The 22459-nt window shown below is 47.4% G+C and overlaps 1 protein-coding gene across 3 annotated transcripts in view; it reads left to right on the top strand.

The window, feature by feature from the left end:
* Positions 1–22459, top strand: part of EPSTI1 (epithelial stromal interaction 1) — a 161998-nt gene that overhangs the window by 74240 nt on the left and 65299 nt on the right. The window contains exons 5-6 of one of the 3 annotated variants that reach the window (XM_069758229.1): positions 9084–9172; positions 9248–9479. The exons of 1 other annotated variant lie outside the window; for it this stretch is intronic. In XM_069758229.1, coding sequence (XP_069614330.1) covers positions 9084–9113 — 30 coding nt within the window. In that variant the 3' untranslated portion in view covers positions 9114–9172; positions 9248–9479. Of the gene's footprint in view, positions 1–9083; positions 9480–22459 lie in introns of those variants that run through there. One more of the 3 variants, XM_069758228.1, reaches the window with a different exon arrangement.

Below are 22459 nucleotides of genomic sequence, written 5' to 3'. Positions count from 1 at the left end.
AGGGTTTGAACGCCCACATAGCTAGACTAATCTCGTTAGAGATGATGCCCTACCGGTTAGTTGAAAGCGAAGCTTTCAAAGCCCTGATGGACTACGCTGTACCACGCTACGAGCTACCCAGTCGACACTTTTTTTTCCAGAAAAGCCATCCCAGCCCTCCACCAGCATGTTAAAGAGCGCATCGTCCATGCATTCAGGCAATCTTTGAGCACAAAGGTGCACCTGACAACAGATGCATAGACCAGTAGGCATGGCCAGGGACCTTTACGTGTCCATCACGGCACACTGGGTGAATGTTGTGGATGCAGGGTCCACAGGGGACAGCAATTTTGGGACAGTTCTGCCTAGCCCACGGTCTAGGAAACAGTTGGCTGTAGCCGTTCGAACCCCTTCCTCCTCCTCCTCGTCCTCCTGCAGAAGCGAGAGCTCGTCCACAGACCGCAGTCGCACAACCACTCCATCCGCAGCTGCCACTGTTGCACACCAGGTCTCCCATTATGGGGCAGCTAGTGGCAAACGTCAGCCGGCTGTATTGGCTATGAAGTGTTTGGGCGACAACAGACACACCGCGGAAGTTCTGTCCGAGTTCTTGCAGAAAGAAACGCAGTCGTGGCTGGGCACTGTAGATCTTGAGGCAGGCAAGGTAGTGAGTGATAACGGAAGGAATTTCATGGCTGCCATCTCCCTTTCCCAACTGAAACACATTCCTTGCCTGGCTCACACCTTAAACCTGGTGGTGCAGTGCTTCCTGAAAAGTTATCCGGGGTTATCCGACCTGCTCCTCAAAGTGCGTGGACTTTGCTCACATATCCGCCGTTCGCCCGTACACTCCAGCCGTATGCAGACCTATCAGCGTTCTTTGAACCTTCCCCAGCATCGCCTAATCATAGACGTTGCAACAAGGTGGAACTCAACACTGCACATGCTTCAGAGACTGTGCGAACAGAGGCAGGCTGTTATGTTTTTGTGGGAGGATACACATACACGGGCAGGCAGTAGGATGGCAGACATGGAGTTGTCAGGTGTGCAGTGGTCGAAGATTCAAGACATGTGTCAAGTCCTTCAGTGTTTTGAGGAATGTACACGGCTGGTTAGTGCAGACAACGCCATAATAAGCATGAGCATCCCCCTAATGCGTCTGCTGATGCAAAGTTTGACGCACATAAAGGATCAGGCGTCTGCAGCTGAGGAAGAGGAAAGCCTTGATGACAGTCAGCCATTGTCTGGCCAGGGCAGTGTACAGGACGAGGTAGCGGGCGAAGAGGAGGAGGAGGACGAGGAGGATGATGGGGATGATTATATTTTTAATGAGGAAGCTTTTCCGGGGTCACTGAAAATTGTTGGCGCGGCAAGGCCGGGTTCTGGTTTTTTGAGGGACACAAGTGACGTGCATTTGCCTGAAACTGCCCCTCAACCAAGCACAACCGCAGATTTGAGAACTGGAACTTTGGCCCACATGGCGGATTATGCCTTACGTATCCTCAAATGGGACACACGCATTACTAAAATGATGAACGATGACGATTACTGGTTGGCCTGCCTCCTTGATCCTTGCTATAAAGGCAAATTGCAAAATATAATGCCACATGAGAACTTGGAACTAATATTAGCAACCAAACAATCAACTCTTGTTGACCGTTTGCTTCCTGCATTCCCTGCACACAGCGCCCGTGATCGTTCTCACACGAGCTGCAGGGGCCAGCAGACCAGAGGTGTTAGAGGGGCAGAAATCAGAAGTGGCGTTGGCCAGAGGGGTTTTCTGACCAGGTTTGGAGTGATTTTGCTATGACCGCAGACAGGACAGGTACTGCAGCATCAATTCAAAGTGACAGGAGACAACATTTGTCCAGTATGGTTACAAACTATTTTTCATCCCTTATCAACGTTCTCCCTCAACCGTCATTCCCATTTGATTACTGGGCATCCAAATTAGACACCTGGCCAGAATTGGCAGAATATGCATTGCAGGAGCTTGCTTGCCCGGCAGCTAGTGTCCTATCAGAAAGAGTATTCAGTGCTGCAGGTTCAATACTAACAGAAAAAAGGACTCGTCTGGCTACCCAAAATGTAGATGATCTAACCTTCATTAAAATGAACCACAACTGGATTTCGAAATCTTTTGCCCCACCTTGCCCGGCTGACACCTAGCTTTCCTATGAAAAGGTCTTGCCTGTGGACTATTATGAATGACTTTTCCAATATCGTAATTTGCTGCACCTGATTGTCCAGCATACGACATGTTTACACCTCCCTAAATGGCCAAACTCCCCACACGGGGCCGTGGTATCGCCACTTGGCGCCAGCACAAGTGAGAGTGCTGTTTTTTTTCTGAAGAGGTGGGTGTGCCCGCTTTTGGTCGACGGCACTGCCACTGGGTCCCTCATAGTACAATAAAGTGTCTCTGGCGGTGGTGGTGCGCACCCAACGTCAGACACACCGTTGTAATATGAGGGGCCCTGGGCCTGTACCGCCGGCCACAAGACAGTTCCCCCCCCCAGCTCAAACAGTGCTCTACCACTTGCAAAATTATCTCTCACCGCTCCACCAATGTTTAGTCTATGCGCTGACATCCTTCAATGCCTGGCACTGACAATACCATTGTATTGACATTTTTGTTATGTTAGGCCTTCGAAGCCTGTCTGCGGTCCCTCCTTCCACTAGGCCTCCACTGACCATTGTACTGCTGCCCGTGTACCCCTGGAACCAATTTTAAATTGCCAACAGCCCAATTTTGTTATGTTAGGCCTTCGAAGCCTGTCTGCAGTCCCTTCTTTCTACTACTACTACACTGACCAGACCACTGCTGCCCGTGTACCCCTGGAACCAATGTTAAATTGCCTGCACCCCTATTTTTGTTATGTTAGGCCTTCGAAGCCTGTCTGCGGTCCCTCCTTCCACTAGGCCTCCACTGACCATTGTACTGCTGCCCGTGTACCCCTGGAACCAATTTTAAATTGCCAACAGCCCAATTTTGTTATGTTAGGCCTTCGAAGCCTGTCTGCAGTCCCTTCTTTCTACTACTACTACACTGACCAGACCACTGCTGCTCGGGTACCCCTGGAACCATTGTTAAATTGCCTGCACCCCTATTTTTGTTATGTTAGGCCTTCGAAGCCTGTCTGCGGTCCCTCCTTCGACTAGTCCTCCACTGACCATTGTACTGCTGCCCGTGTACCCCTGGAACCAATTTTAAATTGCCAACAGCCCAATTTTGTTATGTTAGGCCTTCGAAGCCTGTCTGCAGTCCCTTCTTTCTACTACTACTACACTGACCAGACCACTGCTGCCCGTGTACCCCTGGAACCAATGTTAAATTGCCTGCACCCCTATTTTTGTTATGTTAGGCCTTCGAAGCCTGTCTGCGGTCCCTCCTTCCACTAGGCCTCCACTGACCATTGTACTGCTGCCCGTGTACCCCTGGAACCAATTTTAAATTGCCAACAGCCCAATTTTGTTATGTTAGGCCTTCGAAGCCTGTCTGCAGTCCCTTCTTTCTACTACTACTACACTGACCAGACCACTGCTGCCCGTGTACCCCTAGAACCAATGTTAAATTGCCTGCACCCCTATTTTTGTTATGTTAGGCCTTCGAAGCCTGTCTGCGGTCCCTCTTTCCACTAGGCCTCCACTGACCATTGTACTGCTGCCCGTGTACCCCTGGAACCAATTGAAAATTGCCAACAGCCCTATTTTTTTATGTTAGGCCTTCGAAGCCTGTCTGCGGTCCCTCCTTCCACTTGGCCTCCACTGACCATTGTACTGCTGCCCGTGTACCCCTGGAACCAATGTAAAAGTGCCTACAGCCTGTCCAATTTGTTATGTTAGGCCTTCGAAGCCTGTCTGCGGTCCCTTCTTTCTACTACAACTACACTGACCAGACCACTGCCGCCCGTGTACCCCTGTAACCTATTTTAAAGTGCATACAGCCAATTTTTATTCTCTATTTTACAATTATAAAGCCCAGATGGACTACGCTGTACCACAGTAAGAGCTACCCAGTCGTCACTTCTATTGCGAGAAAAGCCATCCCAGCACTACAGCATCATGTAAAAATCTGCATTGTCCATGCTCTCTGGCTATCTAATAGTAGAAAGGTGCACCTGACAACAGATGCATGGACCAGTAGGCATGTCCACGAAAGGTTAGATGTCCATTACGGCGCACTGGGTTAATGTTGTGGATGCATGGTCCACAGGGGACAGCCTACAAAGTCTGTCTGCAGTCCCAAATATAAATTGTCCTCCGCTTACCACACCAATGCTGCCTGTGTACCCCTGGAACATTTCATAAACTCCATTGACCAAAATTTGGGGTTTACAGCCTACTACCAGTGTCTGCCGCTCCAAGGTGTTCCCCGGGTTGCCTTTTCTGAGCTTTGATCTTCAGGCTCTTCTTAAGTAGTTGTTGAAAACAACACTGCATCCGGCCTACAAGTTGGGTCTGGGGTGTAGAGATGGTGTGTTCCACTCCAAGGTGTTCCCCAGGTTTCCTCGCCATTGCTGCGATCTTAATGCTCTCGTTTAGTAGTTGTTGGAAACTACAGTGCATTAGGCCTACAAATTGCGTATGGGGTGTAGAGAGATGGTGTGTTCCACTCCAAGGTGTTCCCCAGGTTTCCTCGCCATTGCTGCTATCTTAATGCTCTCGTTTAGTAGTTGTTGGAAACTACAGTGCATTAGGCCTACAAATTGGGTATGGGGTGTAGAGAGATGGTGTATTCCACTCCAAGGTGTTCCCCAGGTTTCCTCGCCATTGCTTCGATCTTCCTGCTCTCGTTTAGTAGTTGTTGGAAACTACACTGCATTAGGCCTACAAATTGGGTATGGGGTGTAGAGAGACGGTGTGTTACACTCCAAGGTGTTCCCCAGGTTTCCTCTCCATTGCTTCGATCTTCCTGCTCTCGTTTAGTAGTTGTTGGAAACTACAGTGCATTAGGCCTACAAATTAGGTATGGGGTGTAGAGAGATGGTGTGTTACACTCCAAGGTGTTCCCCAGGTTTCCTCGCCATTGCTGCGATCTTAATGCTCTCGTTTAGTAGTTGTTGGAAACTACACTGCATTAGGCCTACAAATTGGGTATGGGGTGTAGAGAGACGGTGTGTTACACTCCAAGGTGTTCCCCAGGTTTCCTCTCCATTGCTTCGATCTTCCTGCTCTCGTTTAGTAGTTGTTGGAAACTACAGTGCATTAGGCCTACAAATTGGGTATAGGGTGTAGAGAGATGGTGTGTTACACTCCAAGGTGTTCCCCAGGTTTCCTCGCCATTGCTGCGATCTTAATGCTCTCGTTTAGTAGTTGTTGGAAACTACACTGCATTAGGCCTACAAATTGGGTATGGGGTGTAGAGAGACGGTGTGTTACACTCCAAGGTGTTCCCCAGGTTTCCTCTCCATTGCTTCGATCTTCCTGCTCTCGTTTAGTAGTTGTTGGAAACTACAGTGCATTAGGCCTACAAATTGGGTATGGGGTGTAGAGAGATGGTGTGTTACACTCCAAGGTGTTCCCCAGGTTTCCTCGCCATTGCTGCGATCTTAATGCTCTCGTTTAGTAGTTGTTGGAAACTACAGTGCATTAGGCCTACAAATTGGGTATGGGGTGTAGAGAGATGGTGTGTTACACTCCAAGGTGTTCCCCAGGTTTCATCCACATTGCTTCGGTCTTCCGACTCTCGTTTAGTAGTTGTTGGAAACTACACTGCATTAGGCCTACAAATTGGGTATGGGGTGTAGAGAGACGGTGTGTTACACTCCAAGGTGTTCCCCAGGTTTCCTCGCCATTGCTTCGATCTTAATGCTCTCGTTTAGTAGTTGTTGGAAACTACGCTGCATTAGGCCTACAAATTGGGTATGGGGTGTAGAGAGATGGTGTGTTACACTCCAAGGTGTTCCCCAGGTTTCATCCACATTGCTTCGGTCTTCCGACTTTCGTTTAGTAGTTGTTGGAAACTACGCTACATTAGGCCTACAAATTGGGTATGGGGTGTAGAGAGATGGTGTGTTACACTCCAAGGTGTTCCCCAGGTTTCATCCACATTGCTTCGGTCTTCCGACTCTCGTTTAGTAGTTGTTGGAAACTACAGTGCATTAGGCCTACAAATTGGGTATGGGGTGTAGAGAGACGGTGTGTTACACTCCAAGGTGTTCCCCAGGTTTCCTCGCCATTGCTTCGATCTTAATGCTCTCGTTTAGTAGTTGTTGGAAACTACGCTACATTAGGCCTACAAATTGGGTATGGGGTGTAGAGAGATGGTGTGTTACACTCCAAGGTGTTCCCCAGGTTTCATCCACATTGCTTCGGTCTTCCGACTTTCGTTTAGTAGTTGTTGGAAACTACGCTACATTAGGCCTACAAATTGGGTATGGGGTGTAGAGAGATGGTGTGTTACACTCCAAGGTGTTCCCCAGGTTTCATCCACATTGCTTCGGTCTTCCGACTCTCATTTAGTAGTTGTTGGAAACTACAGTGCATTAGGCCTACAAATTGGGTATGGGGTGTAGAGAGACGGCGTGTTACACTCCAAGGTGTTCCCCAGGTTTCCTCTCCATTGCTTCGATCTTCCTGCTCTCGTTTAGTAGTTGTTGGAAACTACAGTGCATTAGGCCTACAAATTGGGTATGGGGTGTAGAGAGATGGTGTGTTCCACTCCAAGGTGTTCCCCAGGTTTCCTCGCCATTGCTGCGATCTTAATGCTCTCGTTTAGTAGTTGTTGGAAACTACACTGCATTAGGCCTACAAATTGGGTATGGGGTGTAGAGAGATGGTGTGTTCCACTCCAAGGTGTTCCCCAGGTTTCCTCGCCATTGCTTCGATCTTCCTGCTCTCGTTTAGTAGTTGTTGGAAACTACACTGCATTCGGCCTACAAATTGGGTATGGGGTGTAGAGAGACGGTGTGTTACACTCCAAGGTGTTCCCCAGGTTTCCTCTCCATTGCTTCGATCTTCCTGTTCTCGTTTAGTAGTTGTTGGAAACTACAGTGCATTAGGCCTACAAATTGGGTATGGAGTGTAGAGACGGTGTGTTCTACTCCAAGGTGTTCCCCAGGTTTCCTCGCCATTGCTTCGATCTTAATGCTCTCGTTTAGTAGTTGTTGGAAACTACGCTGCATTAGGCCTACAAATTGGGTATGGGGTGTAGAGAGATGGTGTGTTACACTCCAAGGTGTTCCCCAGGTTTCATCGACATTGCTTCGGTCTTCCGACTCTCGTTTAGTAGTTGTTGGAAACTACACTGCATTAGGCCTACAAATTGGGTATGGGGTGTAGAGAGATGGTGTGTTGCACTACAAGGTGTTCTCCAGGTTGCCTTTCCTGAGCTTCTATGTTCAGGCTCTCATTAAATTGTGGTTAAATGGAACAACTGCATTTGGAGGACTAGTTGGGTTGGGGCCTACTATCGGTGTCTGCCACTCCTTGCTGTTCTCGTGGTTTCCTGTCCTGAAATTCCATTTTCAGGCTCTCGTTAAGTAGTTGTTAATGTTAGACTGCATTTGGCCTACTAGTTGGGTTGGAGCCTACTATCGGTGTCTGCCACTCCTTGCTGTTCTCCTCCACTGAACAAAGCTGTGCCGCCTGTTTACTACGGTTGCCAAATTTGAACTGCATTTCGACTACTTACTGATTTGGGCCTACTCTCTGTGTCAGCCTCTCATTCCAGTTGTCCTCCACTGCAATGCCCCCTGGTTAGTCCTGTGTTACCAATTTTGAACTGCATTTAGCCCACTTTATTCTTTGGGCCTATATCTGTGTTTCCTCCTCATCCTGCCCATTGCCCAGCCAGTGATAGATGAGTCTGCTGGTACATTGACCCATAACGCTAAATTCCCCGTGCACGCTACACAGCAAGATTGTGACCCTGCTGAAAGTCAGGTTCCTCTTCCCGCATACCATACCACCTTACACGGGGACAAAGAGGAAGGTGCAGATGAAAGTGCAGGTTCCTTCATCAGGTGGGGGGAGGACTACTAGTTGGCGACGTCACTGGCACAGGGCCTCTCATAGTACGCAAAAGTGTTGCTGCCGGTGGGAGGCGCCCCCGCCGTGCAAACACACCGCTGTACTTTGAGGGGCCCTGTGCCAGTGCCAGTGCCAACGAGTGGGCCCCCCCTGCTTGCTCAGGATCACAGCACTTGCAAAGTTGAAATACTTTCCTCTCCCTGCTCCACTGCCGTGATGCGTTCCAGATTTCCTGGGCCCACTAATTACTTGAACCAGCCCTACCCCCCACAACTTTAGCCAAATGACCCCCAATTTCAAATGCCTTCCAATTATTATAAGCTAAATTACGATTGACAAGCTTCAGTAAAAAGAATGGATGTTTTTGCCATTAAAATGGGCAGTGTAGGTGTTTTCCTGGCCTCCACTCACTGCCGACTATGCTCCCCCATTGACTTGCATTGGGTTTCGTGTTTCGGGCGATACCCGACTTTTCGCGATAATCGGCCGATTCCACTCGACTCGACTTCTAAGATAGTCGGGTTTCGCGAAACACGACTCGACTCTAAAAAGGTCAAGGTCGCTCAACCCTAGTCACCAGTGTACACGTTGCTGGAGGCTAAACTCCCCCACAGAAACCATCTTTGTCCTCTTGGAGAGAATGGAGATTGTCATTTTGTCTATATATTGCAATGAAGCTATATTTTTTGGTCACCATAAAAGTCTAAAAATTTTAGATAAAACATCATATTTGCCCCAAAAAAGTATCATAAAAACATCTACTTGCCGCACAAAAAACAAGCCCTAATGTAGCTCTAGTTTAATAGAGAAAAACGTTACGGCTCTCAGAAAAGAATGATACAAACCAATATATTTATTTTTGTTTCTTTTTTTTTAACAACATTCAGAATTTGTTTTAACAACTTAAATGAATAAGAAAATGTAGACATGATAGCCTCACGGTAATCATACTGGTATGGAGGGTCAGGTTGCTAGATCTTTTTTACAGCATAATGCACACTATAAAAAAAATCCCCCCCCCCCAAAAAAAAAAAAAAGGCTTCTGTGCTGGAATAGGCATCAGTTAGATGTGAAATGTACTGTATGTTGCTTGGGACATTCTATGCTTCTCTCTCCCCCTCCCCCTCTAGACTTTGCACAAAGTAATGGACGATTTATAAGAAGAAGTTACACCTTCGGTGAATGACACTTGTTTTTCATACTTGGACTTTTGGACAAGGTGAATTATTCACATAGTTATGTCCCTGGCTTCCCTCCATCTTTGCTTGACTAATAGGTGTCTCCCTATTCACAGATAAAGAGACCTGTCACCTGAGTCACGTCGTCTCTGGCCACAGCTCAAAGTGTTTTTTTTTCTAACATGACACATTGTTTTAGAGCTTTTAAAACAAAGATCATTTCATCATGGCAGCATGGTTTGATTCATGGTGACAGTGGTTTGGACAGCAGCACCTTACAGGATCCCATTGAGGAGGTTGTCTTACTGTAAAAAGCACAAAATGGCCTGATGATAAGCAGATTATACTATCTGGGTGCTGTATAGCAGTATACATCTAGGTAATATGTGGTAGTCTTTCATCATTGTTGCCACTAGAGTTGAGCAACCTTGACCTTTTTAGAGTCGAGCCGGGTTTCGCGAAACCCGACTATCTCAAAAGTCGGGTCGAGTGAAATCGGCCGATTATGACGTAAAGTCGGGATCGACCGAAACACGAAACCCAATGCAAGTCAATGGGGCAGCATAGTCGGCAGTGAGTGGGGGCCAGGAAAACACCTAGAGTGCCCATTTCAATGTCAAAACCATCCATTCTTCTTAATGAAGCTTGTCAAGCGTAATTTACCTTATAATAATTGGAAGGCATTTGAAATTGGGGGTCATTTGGCTAAAGTTGTGGTGGGTAGGGCTGGTTCAAGTAATTAGTGGGCCCAGGAAATCTGGACCACGTCACGGCAGTGGAGCAGGGAGAGGAAAGTATTTCAACTTTGCAAGTGCTGTGAACCTGAGCAAGCAGGGGGGGCCCACTCGTTGGCATTGGCACTGGCACAGGGCCCCTCAAAGTACAGCGGTGTGTTTGCACGGCGGGGGCGCCTCCCACCGGCAGCAACACTTTTGCGTACTATGAGAGGCCCTGTGCCAGTGACGTCGCCAACTAGTATTCCTCCCCCCACCTGATGAAGGAACCTGCACTTTCATCTGCACCTTCCTCTTTGTCCCCGTGTAAGGTGGTATGGTATGCGGGAAGAGCAACCTGACTTTCAGCAGGGTCACAATGTTGTTGTGTAGCGTGCACGGGGAATGTTGCGTTATGGGTCAATGTACCAGCAGACTCATCTATCACTGGCTGGGCAATGGGCAGGATGAGGAGGAAACACAGATATAGGCCCAAAGAATAAAGTTGGCTAAATGCAGTTCAAAATTGGTAACACAGGAATAACCAGGGGGCATTGCAGTGGAGGACAACTGGAATGAGAGGCTGACACGGAGAGTAGGCCCAAATCAGTAAGTAGTCGAAATGCAGTTCAAAATTGGCAACCGTAGTAAACAGGCGGCACAGCTTTGTTCAGTGGAGGAGAACAGCAAGGAGTGGCAGACACCGATAGTAGGCCCCAACCCAACTAGTAGGCCAAATGCAGTCTAACATTAACAACTACTTAACGAGCGCCTGAAAACGGAATTTCAGGACAGGAAACCAGGAGAACAGCAAGGAGCGGCAGACACTGTTAGTAGGCCCCAAACCAACTAGTACGCCAAATGCAGTTGTTCCATTTAACCACAATTTAACGAGAGCCTGAAGATAGAAGCTCAGGAAAGGCAACCTGGAGAACACCTTGGAGTGGAACACACCATCTCTCTCCACCCCATACCCATTTTGTAGGCCTAATGCAGTGTAGTTTTCTACAACTACTAAACGAGAGTCGGAAGATCGAAGCAATGGCAAGGAAACCTGGGGAACACCTTGGAGTGTAACACACCATCTCTCTCCACCCGATACCCATTTTGTAGGCCTAATGCAGTGTAGTTTTCTACAACTACTAAACGAGAGTCTGAAGATCGAAGCAATGGCGAGGAAACCTGGGGAACACCTTGGAGTGTAACACACCATCTCTCTCCACCCTATACCCATGTTGTAGGCCTAATGCAGTGTAGTTTCCAACAACTACTAAACGAGAGCATTAAGATCGAAGCTCTGAAAAGGCAACCTGGAGAACACCTTGGAGTGGAACACACCATCTCTCTCCACCCTATACCCATGTTGTAGGCCTAATGCAGTGTAGTTTTCTACAACTACTAAACGAGAGTCGGAAGACCGAAGCAATGGCAAGGAAACCTGGGGAACACCTTGGAGTGTAACACACCATCTCTCTCCACCCGATACCCATTTTGTAGGCCTAATGCAGTGTAGTTTTCTACAACTACTAAACGAGAGTCTGAAGATCGAAGCAATGGTGAGGAAACCTGGAGAACACCTTGGAGTGTAACACACCATCTCTCTCCACCCCATAGCCAATTTGGAGGCCTAATGCAGTGTAGTTTCCAACAACTACTAAACGAGAGCATTAAGATCGAAGCTCTGGAAAGGCAACCTGGAGAACACCTTGGAGTGGAACACACCATCTCTCTCCACCCTATACCCATTTTGTAGGCCTAATGCAGTGTAGTTTTCTACAACTACTAAACGAGAGTTGGAAGACCGAAGCAATGGCAAGGAAACCTGGGGAACACCTTGGAGTGTAACACACCATCTCTCTCCACCCGATACCCATTTTGTAGGCCTAATGCAGTGTAGTTTTCTACAACTACTAAACGAGAGTCTGAAGATCGAAGCAATGGCGAGGAAACCTGGAGAACACCTTGGAGTGTAACACACCATCTCTCTCCACCCCATAGCCAATTTGGAGGCCTAATGCAGTGTAGTTTCCAACAACTACTAAACGAGAGCATTAAGATCGAAGCTCTGAAAAGGCAACCTGGAAAACACCTTGGAGTGGAACACACCATCTCTCTCCACCCTATACGCATTTTGTAGGCCTAATGCAGTGTAGTTTTCTACAACTACTAAACGAGAGTCGGAAGACCGAAGCAATGGCAAGGAAACCTGGGGAACACCTTGGAGTGTAACACACCATCTCTCTCCACCCGATACCCATTTTGTAGGCCTAATGCAGTGTAGTTTTCTACAACTACTAAACGAGAGTCTGAAGATCGAAGCAATGGCGAGGAAACCTGGAGAACACCTTGGAGTGTAACACACCATCTCTCTCCACCCCATAGCCAATTTGGAGGCCTAATGCAGTGTAGTTTCCAACAACTACTAAACGAGAGCATTAAGATCGAAGCTCTGGAAAGGCAACCTGGAGAACACCTTGGAGTGGAACACACCATCTCTCTCCACCCTATACCCATTTTGTAGGCCTAATGCAGTGTAGTTTTCTACAACTACTAAACGAGAGTCGGAAGACCGAAGCAATGGCAAGGAAACCTGGGGAACACCTTGGAGTGTAACACACCATCTCTCTCCACCCGATACCCATTTTGTAGGCCTAATGCAGTGTAGTTTTCTACAACTACTAAACGAGAGTCTGAAGATCGAAGCAATGGCGAGGAAACCTGGAGAACACCTTGGAGTGTAACACACCATCTCTCTCCACCCCATAGCCAATTTGGAGGCCTAATGCAGTGTAGTTTCCAACAACTACTAAACGAGAGCATTAAGATCGAAGCTCTGGAAAGGCAACCTGGAGAACACCTTGGAGTGGAACACACCATCTCTCTCCACCCTATACCCATGTTGTAGGCCTAATGCAGTGTAGTTTTCTACAACTACTAAACGAGAGTCGGAAGACCGAAGCAATGGCAAGGAAACCTGGGGAACACCTTGGAGTGTAACACACCATCTCTCTCCACCCTATACCCATTTTGTAGGCCTAATGCAGTGTAGTTTTCTACAACTACTAAACGAGAGTCGGAAGACCGAAGCAATGGCGAGGAAACCTGGAGAACACCTTGGAGTGTAACACACCATCTCTCTCCACCCCATAGCCAATTTGGAGGCCTAATGCAGTGTAGTTTCCAACAACTACTAAACGAGAGCATTAAGATCGAAGCTCTGGAAAGGCAACCTGGAGAACACCTTGGAGTGTAACACACCATCTCTCTCCACCCGATACCCATTTTGTAGGCCTAATGCAGTGTAGTTTTCTACAACTACTAAACGAGAGTCTGAAGATCGAAGAAATGGCGAGGAAACCTGGAGAACACCTTGGAGTGTAACACACCATCTCTCTCCACCCCATAGCCAATTTGGAGGCCTAATGCAGTGTAGTTTCCAACAACTACTAAACGAGAGCATTAAGATCGAAGCTCTGGAAAGGCAACCTGGAGAACACCTTGGAGTGGAACACACCATCTCTCTCCACCCTATACCCATGTTGTAGGCCTAATGCAGTGTAGTTTTCTACAACTACTAAACGAGAGTCGGAAGACCGAAGCAATGGCAAGGAAACCTGGGGAACACCTTGGAGTGTAACACACCATCTCTCTCCACCCGATACCCATTTTGTAGGCCTAATGCAGTGTAGTTTTCTACAACTACTAAACGAGAGTCTGAAGATCGAAGCAATGGCGAGGAAACCTGGAGAACACCTTGGAGTGTAACACACCATCTCTCTCCACCCCATAGCCAATTTGGAGGCCTAATGCAGTGTAGTTTCCAACAACTACTAAACGAGAGCATTAAGATCGAAGCTCTGGAAAGGCAACCTGGAGAACACCTTGGAGTGGAACACACCATCTCTCTCCACCCTATACCCATTTTGTAGGCCTAATGCAGTGTAGTTTTCTACAACTACTAAACGAGAGTCGGAAGACCGAAGCAATGGCAAGGAAACCTGGGGAACACCTTGGAGTGTAACACACCATCTCTCTCCACCCGCTACCCATTTTGTAGGCCTAATGCAGTGTAGTTTTTTACAACTACTAAACGAGAGTCTGAAGATCGAAGCAATGGCGAGGAAACCTGGAGAACACCTTGGAGTGTAACACACCATCTCTCTCCACCCCATAGCCAATTTGAAGGCCTAATGCAGTGAAGTTTTCTACAACTACTAAACGAGAGTTGGAAGACCGAAGCAATGGCAAGGAAACCTGGGGAACACCTTGGAGTGTAACACACCATCTCTCTCCACCCCATACCCAATTTGTAGGCCTAATGCAGCCTACTTTCCGACAACTACTAAACGAGAGCATGAAGATCGAAGCTCAGGAAAGGCAACCTGGGGAACACGTTGGAGTGTAACACACCCTCTCTCTACACCACGGAAGGGCTGATTCTTAGGAAGGAAGGCTGTCGGAAAGAAGCAGGGCGCGTCCGAGGGTGATTATATTCTTATTAGGTATATACTCACCCTCGGACGCGCCCTGCTTCTTTATTTGTAATGAATGTTTATTTGCAATGTGGTTTTGACTTACTCTATTTTTTTGGTAAATAATGATTTTATTATTTTCATTGTTTTGCATCTTCTTGGCAATAATATAAAGAAGACGCGACAGGACAACACTCGGTGGATGCCTGTGTTTTAAATTGAAAAAAACTTTCAGTTAACTACTTGCAGGAAAAAGTTATTGTAGCTGGTGGCCATTTTTAGTACTGTACCAGATTTTTGTTGTATGTGTTTGTTTTTAATGTTAAAATGTCTGCATTTGATATCTCTCCAGTATTTTCTTTTTTATAAGCAAGATACTTATTTTTATATTTTCTGATGTTGGTTCCAGGGGAACACGGGCAGCAGTAGACAGGTCAGTGGAGGCCTAGTGGAAGGAGGGACCGCAGACAGGCTTCGAAGCCCTAACATAATAAATTGGGCTGGCTGTAGGCAATTTAAAATTGGTTCCAGGGGAACACGGGCAGCAGTAGACAGGTCAGTGGAGGCCTAGTGGAAGGAGGGACCGCAGACAGGCTTCGAAGGCCTAACATAATAAATTGGGCTGGCTGTAGGCAATTTAAAATTGGTTCCAGGGGAACACGGGCAGCAGTAGACAGGTCAGTGGAGGCCTAGTGGAAGGAGGGACCGCAGACAGGCTTCGAAGCCCTAACATAATAAATTGGGCTGGCTGTAGGCAATTTAAAATTGGTTCCAGGGGAACACGGGCGGCAGTAGACAGGTCAGTGGAGGCCTAGTGGAAGGAGGGACCGCAGACAGGCTTCGAAGCCCTAACATAATAAATTGGGCTGGCTGTAGGCAATTTAAAATTGGTTCCAGGGGAACACGGGCAGCAGTAGACAGGTCAGTGGAGGCCTAGTGGAAGGAGGGACCGCAGACAGGCTTCGAAGCCCTAACATAATAAATTGGGCTGGCTGTAGGCAATTTAAAATTGGTTCCAGGGGAACACGGGCAGCAGTAGACAGGTCAGTGGAGGCCTAGTGGAAGGAGGGACCGCAGACAGCCTTCGAAGCCCTAACATAATAAATTGGGCTGGCTGTAGGCAATTTAAAATTGGTTCCAGGGGAACACGGGCGGCAGTAGCCAGGTCAGTGTAGTAGTAGTGGAAAGAACGGGCCGCAGACAGGCTTCGAAGGCCTAACATAACAAAAATTGGGCTGTAGGCAATTTAAAATTGGTTCCAGGGGAACACGGGCGGCAGTAGACAGGTCAGTGGAGGCCTAGTGGAAGGAGGGACCGCAGACAGGCTTCGAAGCCCTAACATAATAAATTGGGCTGGCTGTAGGCAATTTAAAATTGGTTCCAGGGGAACACGGGCGGCAGTAGCCAGGTCAGTGTAGTAGTAGTGGAAAGAACGGGCCGCAGACAGGCTTCGAAGGCCTAACATAACAAAAATTGGGCTGTAGGCAATTTAAAATTGGTTCCAGGGGAACACGGGCGGCAGTAGACAGGTCAGTGGAGGCCTAGTGGAAGGAGGGACCGCAGACAGGCTTCGAAGCCCTAACATAATAAATTGGGCTGGCTGTAGGCAATTTAAAATTGGTTCCAGGGGAACATGGGCAGCAGTAGACAGGTCAGTGGAGGCCTAGTGGAAGGAGTGACCGCAGACAGGCTTCGAAGGCCTAACATAAGAAAAATGTCAATACAATGGTATTGACAGTGCCAGGCATTGAAGGATGTCAGCGCATAGACTAAACATTGGTGGAGCTGTGAGAGAAAATTTTGCAAGTGGTAGAGCACTGTTTGACCTGGGGGGGGGACTGTCTTGTGGCCGGCGGTACAGGCCCAGGGCCCCTCATATTACAACGGTGTGTCTGACGTTGGGTGCGCACCACCACCGCGAGACACTTTATTGCACTATAAGGGACCTAGTGGCAGTGCCGTCGACCAAAAGCGGGCACACCCACCTCTTCAGACAAACAGTACTCTCACGGGTGCTGGCGCCAAGTGGCGATACCTGTTGTGAATTCTGTGGCTGAATTCACTCCTGTGGTCACAAGTGGTACTGCAGCTTCTGAGCTTCCTCCCTCAGGTGTTCTGGTGAGCTCGTTAACTGCTTCATTACTTAACTCCGCCTGATGCTGCTATCCTTGCTCCTTGTCAATGTTTCAGTGTTGGATCTGAGCTTCTCCTGATTGTTCCTGTGACCTGCTGCTCTGTATAGCTAAGTGCTTTTTGCTTTTTTGTTGCTTTTTTTCTGTCCAGCTTGTCTTTTGTTTTGCTGGAAGCTCTGAGACGCAAAGGGTGTACCGCCGTGCCGTTAGTTCGGCACGGTGGGTTTTTTTTTGCCCCTTTGCGTGGTTTTGCTTTAGGGTTTTTTGTAGACTGCAAAGTTCGCTTTACTGTCCTCGCTCTGTCCTAGAATATCGGGCCCCACTTTGCTGAATCTATTTCATCCCTACGTTTTGTCTTTTCATCTTACTCACAGTCTTTATATGTGGGGGGCTGCCTTTTCCTTTGGGGAATTTCTCTGGGGCAAGTCAGGCCTATTTTTCTATCTTCAGGCTAGCTAGTTTCTTAGGCTGTGCCGAGTTGCCTAGGTAGTTGTTAGGCACAATCCACAGCCGCTTTTAGTTGTGTTTAGGATAGGATCAGGTGTGCAGTCTACAGAGTTTCCACGTCTCAGAGCTCGTTCTTGTATTTTTGGGTATTTGTCAGATCACTGTGTGCGCTCTGATCGCTAAGCACACTGTGTTTCTGGATTGCCTTCATAACACCTGTCATTAGCAAACATAACAGTACAAGGAGCCAAACTAATGATTCTCAATAGAGGGAAAGAAAAAGTTCTGACATCATTTTTTTTTTTTTTCTGCTCTGTGTTCACTTTTTTTTTTCCCCTAGACATTTGGGTGATTCTGGACACAGGTGTGGACATGGATATTCAGGGTCTGTGCTCTTCAATGGATAATCTCGTTATAAATGTACAAAAAATTCAAGATACTATTGATCAGAAATCTATGTTAGAACCAAGAATTCCTATTCCTGATTTGTTTTTTGGAGATAGAACTAAGTTTCTAAGTTTCAAAAATAATTGTAAGCTATTTCTGGCCTTGAAACCTCATTCTTCTGGTAATCCTATTCAACAGGTTTTGATTATTATTTCTTTTTTGCGCGGCGACCCTCAAGACTGGGCATTTTCTCTTGCGCCAGGAGACCCTGCATTGAGTAGTGTCGATGCGTTTTTCCTGGCGCTCGGATTGCTGTACGATGAGCCTAATTCAGTGGATCAGGCTGAGAAAAATTTGCTGGCTTTGTGCCAGGGTCAGGATGATATAGAAGTATATTGTCAGAAATTTAGGAAATGGTCAGTACTCACTCAGTGGAATGAATCTGCGCTGGCAGCTTTGTTCAGAAAGGGTCTCTCTGAGGCTCTTAAGGATGTCATGGTGGGATTTCCTATGCCTGCTGGTTTGAATGAGTCTTTGTCTTTGGCCATTCAGATCGGTCGACGCTTGCGCGAGCGTAAATCTGTGCACCATTTGGCGTTACTGCCTGAGGTTAAACCTGAGCCTATGCAGTGCGATAGGACTATGACTAGAGTTGAACGGCAGGAATACAGACGTCTGAATGGTCTGTGTTTCTACTGTGGTGATTCCACTCATGCTATTTCTGATTGTCCTAAGCGCACTAAGCGGTCCGCTAGGTCTGCCGTCATTGGTACTGTACAGTCCAAATTCCTTCTGTCCATTACCTTGATATGCTCTTTGTCGTCGTTTTCCGTCATGGCGTTTGTGGATTCGGGCGCTGCCCTGAATCTGATGGATTTGGATTATGCTAAACGTTGTGGGTTTTTCTTGGAGCCTTTGCGGTGTCCTATTCCATTGAGAGGAATTGATGCTACACCTTTGGCCAAGAATAAACCTCAATACTGGGCCCAGCTGACCATGTGCATGGCTCCTGCACATCAGGAAGTTATTCGCTTTCTGGTGTTGCATAATCTGCATGATGTGGTCGTGTTGGGGTTGCCATGGCTACAAACCCATAATCCAGTATTGGATTGGAATTCCATGTCGGTATCCAGCTGGGGTTGTCAGGGGGTACATGGTGATGTTCCATTTTTGTCGATTTCGTCATCCACCCCTTCTGAGGTCCCAGAGTTCTTGTCTGATTATCAGGATGTATTTGAAGAGCCCAAGTCCGATGCTCTACCTCCGCATAGGGATTGTGATTGTGCTATCAATTTGATTCCTGGTAGTAAATTCCCTAAAGGTCGATTATTTAATTTATCCGTGCCCGAACACGCCGCTATGCGCAGTTATGTGAAGGAATCCCTGGAGAAGGGACATATTCGCCCATCGTCATCACCACTGGGAGCAGGGTTCTTCTTTGTAGCCAAGAAGGATGGTTCACTGAGACCGTGTATTGATTACCGCCTTCTTAATAAGATCACTGTTAAATTTCAGTATCCCTTGCCATTGTTATCTGACTTGTTTGCTCGGATTAAGGGGGCTAGTTGGTTCACTAAGATAGATCTTCGTGGTGCGTATAATCTGGTGAGAATCAGGCAAGGAGATGAATGGAAAACTGCATTCAATACGCCCGAGGGTCATTTTGAGTATCTAGTGATGCCGTTCGGACTTGCCAATGCTCCATCTGTGTTTCAGTCTTTTATGCATGACATCTTCCGTGAGTATCTGGATAAATTCCTGATTGTTTACTTGGATGACATTTTGATCTTCTCAGATGATTGGGAGTCTCATGTGAAGCAGGTCAGAATGGTTTTTCAGGTCCTGCGTGCTAACTCTTTGTTTGTGAAGGGATCAAAGTGTCTCTTCGGTGTGCAGAAAGTTTCATTTTTGGGGTTCATCTTTACCCCTTCTACTATCGAGATGGATCCAGTTAAGGTCCAAGCCATCCAGGATTGGATTCAGCCGACATCTCTGAAAAGTCTGCAAAAGTTCCTGGGCTTTGCTAATTTTTATCGTCGCTTCATCTGTAATTTTTCTAGCATTGCCAAACCATTGACCGATTTGACCAAGAAGGGTGCTGATTTGGTTAATTGGTCTTCTGCTGCTGTGGAAGCTTTTCAGGAGTTGAAGCGTCGTTTTTGTTCTGCCCCTGTGTTGTGTCAGCCAGATGTTTCTCTTCCGTTCCAGGTCGAGGTTGATGCTTCTGAGATTGGAGCAGGGGCGGTTTTGTCACAGAGAGGTTCTGATTGCTCAGTGATGAAACCATGTGCTTTCTTTTCCAGGAAGTTTTTGCCTGCTGAGCGTAATTATGATGTGGGCAATCGAGAGTTGCTGGCCATGAAGTGGGCATTCGAGGAGTGGCGTCATTGGCTTGAAGGAGCTAAGCATCGCATGGTGGTATTGACTGATCATAAGAACTTGACTTATCTCGAGTCTGCCAAGCGCTTGAATCCTAGACAGGCCCGTTGGTCGTTATTTTTTGCCCGCTTCGACTTTGTGATTTCGTACCTTCCGGGCTCTAAAAATGTGAAGGCGGATGCTCTGTCTAGGAGTTTTGTGCCCGACTCTCCGGGTTTATCTGAGCCAGCGGGTATCCTCAAGGAAGGAGTCATTGTGTCTGCCATCTCCCCTGATTTGCGGCGGGTGCTGCAAAAATTTCAGGCGAATAAACCTGATCGTTGTCCAGCAGAGAAACTGTTCGTCCCTGATAGGTGGACTAATAAACTTATCTCTGAACTTCATTGTTCGGTGTTGGCTGGTCATCCTGGAATCTTTGGTACCAGAGAGTTAGTGGCTAGATCCTTCTGGTGGCCATCTCTGTCACGGGATGTACGTACTTTTGTGCAGTCCTGTGGGATTTGTGCTAGGGCTAAGCCCTGCTGTTCTCGTGCCAGTGGGTTGCTTTTGCCCTTGCCGGTCCCAAAGAGGCCTTGGACACATATTTCGATGGATTTCATTTCTGACCTTCCCGTTTCTCAAAAGATGTCAGTCATTTGGGTGGTCTGTGATCGCTTTTCTAAAATGGTCCATCTGGTGCCCTTGGCTAAATTGCCTTCCTCCTCTGATTTGGTACCTTTGTTCTTTCAGCATGTGGTTCGGTTGCATGGCATTCCTGAGAATATTGTTTCTGACAGAGGTTCCCAGTTTGTTTCAAGGTTTTGGCGAGCCTTTTGTGGTAGGATGGGCATTGACCTATCCTTTTCCTCGGCTTTCCATCCTCAGACTAATGGCCAGACCGAACGAACCAATCAGACCTTGGAAACATATCTGAGATGTTTTGTTTCTGCAGACCAGGATGATTGGGTGTCCTTTTTGCCGTTGGCTGAGTTCGCCCTTAATAATCGGGCCAGCTCGGCTACCTTGGTTTCTCCATTTTTTTGCAATTCTGGGTTCCATCCTCGTTTCTCTTCAGGACAGGTTGAGTCTTCGGACTGTCCTGGTGTGGATTCTGTGGTGGATAGGTTGCAGCAGATCTGGACTCAGGTAGTGGACAATTTGATCTTGTCCCAGGAGAAAGCTCAACTTTTCGCTAATCGCAGACGCCGTGTGGGTCCCCGACTTCGTGTTGGGGATCTGGTTTGGTTATCTTCTCGTCATATTCCTATGAAGGTTTCCTCTCCTAAATTTAAACCTCGTTTTATTGGTCCGTATAGGATTTCTGAGGTTCTCAATCCTGTGTCTTTTCGTTTGACCCTCCCAGACTCCTTTTCCATACATAATGTATTCCATAGGTCGTTGTTGCGGAGATACGTGGCACCTATGGTTCCATCTGTTGAGCCTCCTGCCCCGGTTTTGGTGGAGGGGGAATTGGAGTATATTGTGGAGAAGATTTTGGATTCTCGTGTTTCTAGACGGAAACTCCAGTATCTGGTTAAATGGAAGGGTTATGCTCAGGAAGATAATTCCTGGGTTTTTGCCTCTGATGTTCATGCTTCCGATCTTGTTCGTGCCTTTCATGCGGCTCATCCTGGTCGGCCTGGGGGCTCTGGTGAGGGTTCGGTGACCCCTCCTCAAGGGGGGGGTACTGTTGTGAATTCTGTGGCTGAATTCACTCCTGTGGTCACAAGTGGTACTGCTGCTTCTGAGCTTCCTCCCTCAGGTGTTCTGGTGAGCTCGTTAACTGCTTCATTACTTAACTCCGCCTGATGCTGCTATCCTTGCTCCTTGTCAATGTTTCAGTGTTGGATCTGAGCTTCTCCTGATTGTTCCTGTGACCTGCTGCTCTGTATAGCTAAGTGCTTTTTGCTTTTTTGTTGCTTTTTTTTTCTGTCCAGCTTGTCTTTTGTTTTGCTGGAAGCTCTGAGACGCAAAGGGTGTACCGCCGTGCCGTTAGTTCGGCACGGTGGGTTTTTTTTGCCCCCTTTGCGTGGTTTTGCTTTAGGGTTTTTTGTAGACTGCAAAGTTCACTTTACTGTCCTCGCTCTGTCCTAGAATATCGTTCCCCACTTTGCTGAATCTATTTCATCCCTACGTTTTGTCTTTTCATCTTACTCACAGTCATTATATGTGGGGGGCTGCCTTTTCCTTTGGGGAATTTCTCTGGGGCAAGTCAGGCCTATTTTTCTATCTTCAGGCTAGCTAGTTTCTTAGGCTGTGCCGAGTTGCCTAGGTAGTTGTTAGGCGCAATCCACAGCCGCTTTTAGTTGTGTTTAGGATAGGATCAGGTGTGCAGTCTACAGAGTTTCCACGTCTCAGAGCTCGTTCTTGTATTTTTGGGTATTTGTCAGATCACTGTGTGCGCTCTGATCGCTAAGCACACTGTGTTTCTGGATTGCCTTCATAACACCTGTCATTAGCAAACATAACAGATACCACGGCCCCGTGTGGGGACTTTGGCCATTTAGGGAGGTGTTAACATGTCGGATGCTGGACAATCAGGTGCTGCAAATTACGAGATTGGAAAAGTCGTTCAGAATAGTCCACAGGCAAGACCTTTACATAGGAAAGCTAGGTGTCAGCCGGGCAAGGTGGGGCAAAAGATTTCGAAATCCAGTTGTGGTTCATTTTAATGAAGGTTAGATCATCTACATTTTGGGTAGCCAGACGAGTCCTTTTTTCTGTTAGTATTGAACCTGCAGCACTGAATACTCTTTCTGATAGGACACTAGCTGCCGGGCAAGCAAGCTCCTGCAATGCATATTCTGCCAATTCTGGCC

The sequence above is a fragment of the Ranitomeya imitator genome, chromosome 3 (genome assembly GCF_032444005.1).
Source record: "Ranitomeya imitator isolate aRanImi1 chromosome 3, aRanImi1.pri, whole genome shotgun sequence".
Taxonomy (NCBI): domain Eukaryota; kingdom Metazoa; phylum Chordata; class Amphibia; order Anura; family Dendrobatidae; genus Ranitomeya; species Ranitomeya imitator.
This window is presented reverse-complemented; position numbering and strand designations above follow the sequence as displayed.